This window comes from Montipora foliosa, chromosome 9 (genome assembly GCF_036669935.1).
Source record: "Montipora foliosa isolate CH-2021 chromosome 9, ASM3666993v2, whole genome shotgun sequence".
Lineage (NCBI taxonomy): Eukaryota > Metazoa > Cnidaria > Anthozoa > Scleractinia > Acroporidae > Montipora > Montipora foliosa.
Window position 1 is genome coordinate 26,650,992 of NC_090877.1, and position 10,000 is coordinate 26,660,991.

The 10,000-nt window shown below is 39.9% G+C and overlaps 1 protein-coding gene across 1 annotated transcript in view; it reads left to right on the forward strand.

The window, feature by feature from the left end:
- LOC137972148 (chromosome transmission fidelity protein 18 homolog) overlaps positions 1 to 10,000 on the forward strand; it is a 98,665-nt gene that overhangs the window by 68,900 nt on the left and 19,765 nt on the right. Inside the window, exons 14-15 of the mRNA XM_068818986.1 lie at positions 5,580 to 5,678; positions 6,700 to 7,024. Coding sequence (XP_068675087.1) covers positions 5,580 to 5,678; positions 6,700 to 7,024 — 424 coding nt within the window. The remainder of the gene's footprint in view (positions 1 to 5,579; positions 5,679 to 6,699; positions 7,025 to 10,000) is intronic.

Sequence of the window (10,000 nt, forward strand, 5' to 3'; positions counted from 1 at the left end):
ATTAGAGAGCTGCCATGTCCATTCACTTCAGGCTCACTCACCGCAGCAGCAATAAGTCACACTGATTGCCTAAAAAATGTATATATAGATTTAGCCAAGCCTAAAAGTGGAGCTCTGGTTTCTAACCCCAGAAAGCAATATAGTGTTTATGGAAATAATTATGCTTCTGCATAAAGTACAATTGATTGCCATTAGTGTGTACAGTTTACAGTCATCAAACAGATCAAACACCTCTGAGCTGACAGTAGAAATCAAACAAGCCTTGCAGCCTTTTGGCCTTTTGGCTGGTGACTTCAATGGGTCACTCCTCCCCATTGTTTCACCAGCTGTGAGAGCTTTCCAGCTAAAGCCGGTGATAACATTTCCAACTAGGGGTGATGGAACACTTGACCGAATTTTCACTAACTGTTCTGAGTACTTCTCACCTCCTAGCAGTTTGCCCCCTTTTGGTCTCTAGGATCGTCTGGCTGTTTATTTGGGGGCTGGAGTTAGAGATAGGGTACTTAAGCCTAAGCGTGTTACCATTATGTCAAGGGACAGATGACCAAGCAAGGTAGCAAGTGTTGAGAGATTCTTGCTTCAAGTGCCTTGGGATGCCCTGCTTAACTTTGTTCATTCATGCGAGGAGAAGCTGGAAATCCTTACTAAAGTACTGGTAATCAAGTACAGGTTGGACACTATTATGCCCCAGCGCTCTGTCAGGGTACATGAAACTGATCGGCCTTGGTTGAATGACCGGTTAAAACAGCTTAATGCTCGCCTGCAAAAGGCTTTTGCCTCAGGAAACCTGACGCTATCCAAGATTTAAGATATAATTTGAACCTGGAACACAAGTGCTGTCGTAAGGCATACTACAAGTCCAAGGTGAAAGATCTGTGTGACTCAAGGCCCGTGACTACTACGTCCTGCCCGGCTCTGAGCAACAGACGGTGACCATCCGATAGTCGTCACTGAGCAATCTGTGGCATGCAAACTGCGAGAGATCAACACATCACATGCCAGCGGTCCTAACAATCTTTGGAACTGGGCGTTAAAAGAGTTTGCAGATATTTTGGCAGCTCCTATTGCAGACATACTCAACACCTACTTGTAAAGTAAAGTGTAAAGTCCCTCACCCGTGGAAGCTTGCCAACCATTTGTGATTTCAACAAAGATCTCAGACCTATCTTACTTTCTTCTACTATGTGTAAAGTTGCGGAGAGCTTTGTGATTGATCAGGATCTGAAGTCTGTTGTACTATCTTCTCATTAACTACTTTTGCGCTGATTTCTATTTTCCACCATTAGTTGCGCACAATCGACGGCACTAGGTCATCTGTAAGAACTGCTTTATTGGACTTTAGAAAAGCTTTTGACCTAGTGGATCATCACATTTTAGTTGACAAGTTGCTCCGTATCAGGGTTAAACCAACTGCGGTCAACTGGTTGATAGACGTTGAGTGGCCAAAAACAGAGGGTTAAAGTTAATGATCTCCATCATCACACCCCCCAGTGAACCTGAATGGAGTGCAGTTTCATAGAGTTGGCTCAGATAAATTTCTCAGAATAGCAATTAGGGACGATTTCAAAATTTATGGAATGATCATGTAAGGGTCATTGTAATAAAGCCTGCCAAACGATTATATCTGTTAAGACAATGGAAAAGGGCTGACATCTGCTCTAAAGATTTTATACTGTTTTTCTGTAGCTCCATTAGGTCCGTTCTTGAATAATCATGTCAGTTATTTCACAGTTGTCTCCCTTGTTGCCTGTGATGAGATCAAGCGCATTCAGCGAGGCACCATGCACATCATTTTTCCAGATCTTAAGTATAGCAGTGTGCTGAGAGAAGCAGAGATTTCAACACTATGATAGGAGAGAGAAACTGTCATGTGATCTTTTGAAAAACATAATGCATAATAAGGACCATAAGCTGGCAAGTCTCCTTCCACCCAAGAATACCAATTGCAGACATTTGAGATCAATAAGAACTTTTAACACTCCTGTGTGTAAAACAGATCGGTTTAAGAAATCTTTCATGATCAGCCATATTCTTAAAATGTAGACCATTATTCTTCAGATTTTTTATTTTACTTGTAAATTTTATCTTCAATTCTTAACAGTTTTTTTGTATTTAATTGAATTATAGTTATTATATTTGTAATAGTATATTATTTATCATTGCGTAATTCAGTCTTCGGACTGCAAGGTGATTTTATCTAATAAACGATTTATCCATCATCTATCTCTCTACAATACCTAACAATTTTAATCAACAACTAAAACTGAAATTACATGCAGAGTAATCTCTTTGACAACATTTTTCGTTTGACTGGCAATCTTTACTCCCTCTCTCTTCAGTTCAGAACAACAACAAAAATCTTTCCTATTCACGCCAGCCCCTTGCAGCGCGAGTATAAATAAGAGCTCTGAATTTCATTTTGTTAGAATCCTCTTGCAACTTTACCATGTTATGGCTGACGCGCAAGCTCCAGTTGAAGCTGCTGTTCCTGCCACTCAAGCCCTGGTCCAAGTGCCTCCAGTTGCCGCAGCTAATGTTGAGAATCCTCAGCAAAATCATTTCGGGTCCCCATTTTCAAGTTTTAGTTTTGCATGCCTTAGATTTTTGTTACTTCCTGGTCTTCATTTTTCTTGCCCTTGTCTCCTCTCCTTTGCTTCTATTTTGGTGTTCTATAAATTGTTGTGGCTTTGTGTTCCCTCCAGGTTTTGCAGCACCTTTTGTTTCTGTCATAATGTAATTTCTTCTCGCACTGTTTTCTGTTTTTTACATATTTTATTTGTTTATAACGATTTTATGTCGGTGTCTCCGTTTCGTTTGTGGTGTTTTTTTTTTTGTTTTTGTTTTTTTTTTGCTGTTTTTTTTTTTGTTTTGTGCGTCCTCTAGTCGTTTTTTTTTTCCTTTCCAATGGTAGCCTGAAAGAGTGTCTAATACCCTAGTCAGATTACCGACGCTCAGGCTGCCATCCCTTGGGTGGGTTCTTGCGTCTTTTTTTCCTTCTGCAATTATCCTTTGTGTTTTGTTTTGCCATTTCCCACTCGAGGGCTGGCAGCCTGTATATAGTTTTATTCACGCCCTCCCTGGGGAAACTTTGCACAGCTTTAGAGCCAGCTTGGCCGTCACTTTAGCCCTTCAGTTAGTCAGCTTGCAGACATTATGGAGCATGTTGGTTGGCGCCTCGCTCCCACAGCTTCTCACTATTTAAAAGTTGCACAGGTTTTACGTCCCGGAGGTCCTTTTGAGTTATTACCGGGATATCTCATCACGACTCTTCTGCCCAAGCCCTGGCAGACTCTTGCACTTACTTGAACAGCCTCCTTCATTTCACTGTTGCCTTTCCCACCGGTGTTTCGCCTTAGTTTGAGTTTTGGCTGGTTGGGAGTTTTTCTAGTTTTAGTGTGGGATCTGATGTGTGTGTTGTTTAAGTATTGGCGTTCTTCTAGGGTCTTAAGGCCGTATTTAACGTTGGGCTCCTTAGTGTGGGAACATATATCCGTCTCTTATTAGCGAGCGTGAAAGGGGCTGTCGGAAATAATATGCTATTTGCACCAGTCCCTTAAAGCGCGAGTATAAATAAGAGCTCTGCATTTTATTTCGGCCCAGTTCGTGTTGTTAGAATCCTTCAGTCATCAGCAAACATGGCATGTCTCTTCCTTTCAGGCTCTCCTTTTTTCACCTCTGCGCTTTTCGCTTTCTCCCCCCCCCCTTACCCCTTCCTTTTTCACGTCCAACTCACAAAGTGTGGGAACATATCTCCGTCTCTTCGTAGGGAGCGTGAAAGGGACTGTCACAAATAGTATGCTAACTAAAAAGTCAAACTAAAGTGTAGTGAATTCGCTTACTCGACTGCAATTTCAAAGTCGAACACAGCAGCTCACAACTGGACACCCATTTCACACAAAAAGCTTATAAATGTGATGGTTGAAATAATAATGTGATTGTTGAAATTTGTCAGAACCTCTGTCAACATGGAATTGCAAATGTTTTCATGCCTTCTTCCGTTTTTAGCTAGTTTTACAAAATATGTGAGGCATATAAGCTCATTATGAAAGAAGGAAAACATTAAGCTTACCTGAAAGCTAACCGTTTTGTCTCTCGCTCCATTTTTCTTAGCTTTACGTTGATTTTCATTGAAATTTTCTCTTCTTGTCCTTCCTCAGCTTCTCTCGAGCATTTCTCCGCTTAAATTTCTCAAATTCATCGCCTCTTCTCTCCTGCTCGTTATCCCATTGCTCGTCACTAATATGATTTTCCACAAGAAAAACACAGGTTGCCAAATGCAATGCTGCCATGCGCTTTCCCGCCAAGGAAAATTGCTTGAACACTCCCAGAGGCTGTCCTGCCTCCCCACCTCCACCCCAACAGTCTCTGTGGACAGAGGGATGTATTTGACGTCATATCCAAAATTTCTTACCCATGGTGCTATGCTGGCATGCTTTGCGCACTTGAGCTGTGCTGTAATTATGTCCTACGAAATAGCAGGCTAAGATGTGTATAAATAACAATTTCCACAATTGTTATCAACTAAGTTTTCTAAATCTCATCCTCTTATCTAGAAGGACCGAGATATCTTAGAGGGCTCACCGAATCACATGGTTGAAATCTTGGTATTTTAAAATCGGTTGCACTGGTATCTTGTTTCATTTTCTTCAAAAATATTCTATGGATAGATGGGTGATAATTTGTTTCACTTTATTCGTTAATATTCCCAGGTCTTGTAGTCTCAGATTGTATAAAGTGGTTAGTCCACCATACGTGGTGGTTTTTACTTTGAATATGATACGAAGAGCATGCTCTTGAATCCTTTCAAGTTTTCTGCGGTCTGATTTTGCTCACAAGTTCCAGACCATATGGGAATATGTTAAATTAGGTCAAATTTCATGTTTATGCAGATGAAGCTTAGTTTTTGAGAAAAAGGTCTTTGAAGTGTCTAGATTCCAGTCCCCCCTCCAGGAGCTCGGACACTGTAGTTGGCATTTTCACCTGATTTGCATTTATTTGTTATGTAAAATTACATTTGACATCAATTGCAGTAACTAACACTTCAGAAGAGACATCTTGTTGCTTTTGGATGTATTTGATTGACCGTCTTCCGGAATAGGAATACATGGAATAAAAGGAAGAAATCATTTGTTTTTACGGAGATTCACAATAAAATTGTCAAAAACATGCTGTTTTCAATCGTTGCTCCACGTATTATTATTCACATTATAAACAAGATAGGACTCCAGCCTTCTTACTAGTGTTTCTGCAGAGTTTCTGTTTAAGATGACTGTCTATAGTAACATCAAGTAATTTGAGGATCTTTCTGTTAGTGATGTTTTGCCAGATTACTTGGTGTTACTATAGGCAGGGATCTTACCATTGGATCACAGATGCAGGAGATCTGCAGAAACACTAGTAAAAAGGTTGGATTCCTGTCACATTTAAAAAATGTCCTATCTACGAAAACTATTGTACAATGTGTATAATTTAGTATTTAACACAAACATGTACTGTAGCAAAATTAATTATTTTTAATGAGCTCGAAGTGATTTCTTTCAAAGATCAGCAAAAATGATGTTTTTTGCTTCACTTTCTAGGTATCTAGGCAGGAATCAATAAACACTGAGATGACAACTCTTACAGCCCTTTGTGAAAAGACTGACAATGATATCAGGTCGTGCTTAAACACTCTACAGGTAATGCTAATTTCCTATAATTACAGAAATATTGTTTAAAACATACTCAATGGCAAGAGAGAGAAAGAAAGAAATGAATTGGCTGTTGGGTTTGGTACAGACCATGTTTAATGTGCATTGTTTGATCATCTTTTCACCAATTGAGCTTAGACGATAATGTGCAGATCTTAAGTTACTTTTGTGGCTACATTATAGCTTTAGGCTTGTAAGAACCAGCACACCATTTTCTGTTTTCATGTTGTCTTCATATTGTAACGTCAACTGGTCTTTGTTCAGCAAGGCAAATGTTGCACATCCCTCTTGAATATTCCTTCATAGGTTTATTCCAACTCAGATCAAGGCCTGGATAAACATTTTACAACCACCAAGAAAAATAACACAACGTTAGCTTTGTCAAATATTACATTAACCTACGGTGTTCTTTGGCATCTGTATGCATCACACGCTAACAAGTGACGCAGGTTATGTGAAGATATACCCAAAATGCCTTGCAGCAGGTTGCTTAGTCAAGGTTTTATCCATCCGTCCATTGTAACTGCTCGCTACAAACTGTTATTTTGGACTTCTCGGGACCAGTGGATTTCAGGTTGACTGACTCGGAAACTTGTTTTTCTTTTGTGTTCGATATTGTGTTGTTCCACACAGCTGTGACATCTTTCAGTATGTCGAAAATATTGTGTAACTAATATTTCAGCCTGTGACAGAGTTGTCTGACCTTCAAGAAATATCCACAAAACGTGTCTGTTGGTCAGACAAGTGCGTCTTGTGAAGCAATAATTGATGTTCATGCTACCATAACATCGGCGTGAGACAAATCAATGTTTTATAGTCAGTTTTTTTAAGAAAGTCTTGAAGTTGTTGAAAAAGGTTTGCGCCACAATTTACTAGGATATGTTTTTTCAGTCCTTCTTGGACTACAGTAGACAATGGCGATACAGTGATAGCATTACAGTTTCCCTCCCATTCCTGTATAATTTCTCAGTCAAAAGTGGAACTGAGACTATTCATTTTGTCTATGTAGTTTATACACAAACGCCATGGAAGGGTCTGGTTAGAACATGTTCAGTCAATAGAGATTGGTCAGAAGGACTCGCATCGCAGTTTATTTTCCACCTGGAAAGAGATATTTCAGCTGCCCAAGCCTAAAAACAAGAGATTTTCAGCCATTGCAAACAATGAAAACCAGACTGGTTTTGCTTACAATCAAGTAACACTACCACTGGACTCAATAGCAGGGAGTACACACAGCTTTACACATCAAAGAGGCGTGTCAACAATGGAAAGTCGATTTCATTCTGTTCTGCACTTAGCCATGTCAAGTGGACAGTTTGAAAAAGTGGCTCAAGGTAAAATTTAATTAGTACACGATGTATGTGGTATTTCAAGTTCCTCAACGGAATTTTGAGATATTTTGAGCCACCTTACAACCAGTGTGAAGGTGGCTATGATCTGCTCCAGAGGATTTTTTCCTAACCTTGAAGACAGTCTTATCTTAGCCTAAGGGAAAAATTTTCTTGTCATTGTCGAGGCACATCGAAGAACTGCGCAGCCACCAGTGTGGTCCTGGCCACAGTTATATATGTCAAACCTGGATTGAACCTGGCACACGTAAAGCGTCAACTGTTGAGAGCTTTAGTTGACTTAGTATTGCCATCTAGCCGCGTCGAGCCAGAGAAAGCACGCGAAAAGTTAAGCATCGTTTATGTGTTGGTGTCCTGATTACAAGAAGTTAATCGATCCAATAGCTCTTATTCACGATAGCGGCCATGTTGGTTTTCAAATTGTCATGCAAATTAGCCATGTGTTATGCTGGGGGGCAAACATTGGAATAAAGGCAAATTTGCGGAAAATCGGCATGTCGAAATATTGAATTAACATTGCTTAAAGTACATTTTAGAATTTAGAATTAAGTACCTTTTACAATAATTTTATATCTTTTGATTGCCTGCGACATTTTGACTTTCTACTTCGTTATCTGCTAAATTTTCAGTAAAAAAAATCGAAGTAACTTGTGTAGGCATTCTATTTTACTACTTAGGTGATAAACATTCAATGAACATAAAGCAAATCATCTGTGTGGCTACGCTGTTCGTTATAACCTCTCGAACTTGTGTTGTTTGCTCCCTTAGAAGTGTGTAGCTAATTTGCATGATAATAGCAAATCCAACATGGCGGCTATCGTGAATAAGGTCTATTGAAAACCAGTGACTGGTCAGCGGTCAACCTAAAACCAGATAAGCTCTAAACTTGAGCCCGCCATATGGTCACGTAATACTGGTCAGCGGATTCCTTGTTTTGTCAATTGACCATAACATGGATGTCAATATCAATGATGTATGCTGTAAATTAACTAGCTGGATTATATGGGCACAAGTACTCTAAACCTGAGCTCACGATATGGTCACGTGATACTGGTCACATTGGCCGACATGAGGGACGGACAGATGGTCGATGACTAAAACCGAAACTCCTCATATCGATGGGCTACCATATTTTCTTAACTATGGTGCTCCGCTATTAAAGTTGAGCCCACGTTTCAGCGGTGACCGTTTCAGAACGTGCGGAAGCGAGACTTTCGGGTCAACATTTGATTAGAGTAAGAGAAGAGTAAGAGATTTAGCGCCGGAAATGGGAAAAAAATAATGAGTTCCTATCCAGAATTTACGTTTTTCTCAGAAGAAGAGAAACTACAGTTGTTGAACGGATGCTGCTCTCGATAGTTTCGCACATTTGGGGTTGTTCTTTCATTTAACACTGCCGTTAGTTTTTCACACGCCCAACAATGTAATCTTATATATAGCTTTCGAGACGTAAATTTCTAATTTTGTAGTTCCCTAGCTCTCACGTTTCTTGCATGTTGTACTCAAAGATTTCGTTGTTTTCTTTAAAAGGAACTTAATTATATCTAGCCCTCACAGAAGGACTCACTCCTTTTATCATCTGGAAGGCAAGAGATCATCTCTCACGAATCAAAATTTAAGGTTTCATTGCCATCTCGGAGATTAAAGTAAGATCAGAATTTTCCAGTTTTGTGTAGAATGATATTTTTATTTCATCGTTTTGTTAAAGTGCCTTCTCTTTGTTCTTTATTCGATTTTCCTGTATGGCGTGATTAGCCTTAGATCACAGTTTAGAATGTTATTTAGGTAGTTTTCTGTTTATTGTATGTTCAAGCTACGTTCGAACCACATAACAAGACGTAACAATACGCAAGAACACTCAGCCGCACGGCTTAAGGAATTCACGTTCATAAACTTCTACTTTCTGTTTCGAATCGAAGAGTTCAGCTTTTTTATTGCTACAGCAACTTCCAGCAAGTTCCGAAATAAACTATGCGTATTGAAATATCAGTCTCTGTTCTGACACCGTGGGTTGACTTGTTTTACAAATATAACACTACTTCATAGCCTACAAACACATCCATATGGTATTCAGTACCTTTCCGTACTTTCCACGATACAGTTAGGCCAGACAAATCTCCAGTTACTCGAAAAAAAGGGAGAAAACAGTCGAAAATCAAGAATCACACAGTGCTTCGATAAGAAATCCTTGTTTTGACCTGGAAGGCTCGTTTTCGCACCTTCTGAAACTAACATTGCTGAGATGTGGGCTCAATAATAACAGCTATTACGAACTCTAGTTCGATTGGCCACTACACCTCATTGTGTAAATAGTTTATACTGAAGTCAAAATAGATACGTTTCGTTTCTGGACTGAGCTGCTCTGGGGATGATGAGAAATATGACGCATTTGAGATCAATCCCCTGGCCTGTTTCTTCCATTGCAGGAGTTACCAGGAGTACTTATTGGGTTCTTGGGCTTTTTCTTTGTTATTTTCGGATTGTCCCAGCCAGCATTACTTCTGGGGAAATCCAGTTTCCACTGCTTCAATGCCACCCAACTCAGTGCCCTCTGTTTTTGTGTAACATGTACCAAAGGCAACCCAGTTTACGCTCACGGAGCGTCTAGTTTACCTAAATTGTAGAAATGCTGCCGAGGGGAAGGAAGATGTTTAATTATGCTTTCTGTAATTTAGCGACGGTTCATGCGTGGAGTAAAAGGAAGATTTTGATAAGTCTTGAGCAGGGATGGTGCAAAACGTGGGCCCCCAACTGGACCTCCTTCTGGACCCCACTCGAGAGAAGAAACAAAACAATACATGGTTTTCACAGTGACGTCATCAAATTCGGAAATCATACTTACACGCTGGAATTTGAAGCTGTTATGTAGAGAACGTCACTTTTCCCGAGATCCAACCATCTGAGGTCCAGTCGGTCAGTTTTGAAAGTGAGTAATGGTGGACCGTGAAATCCAAAACTTAC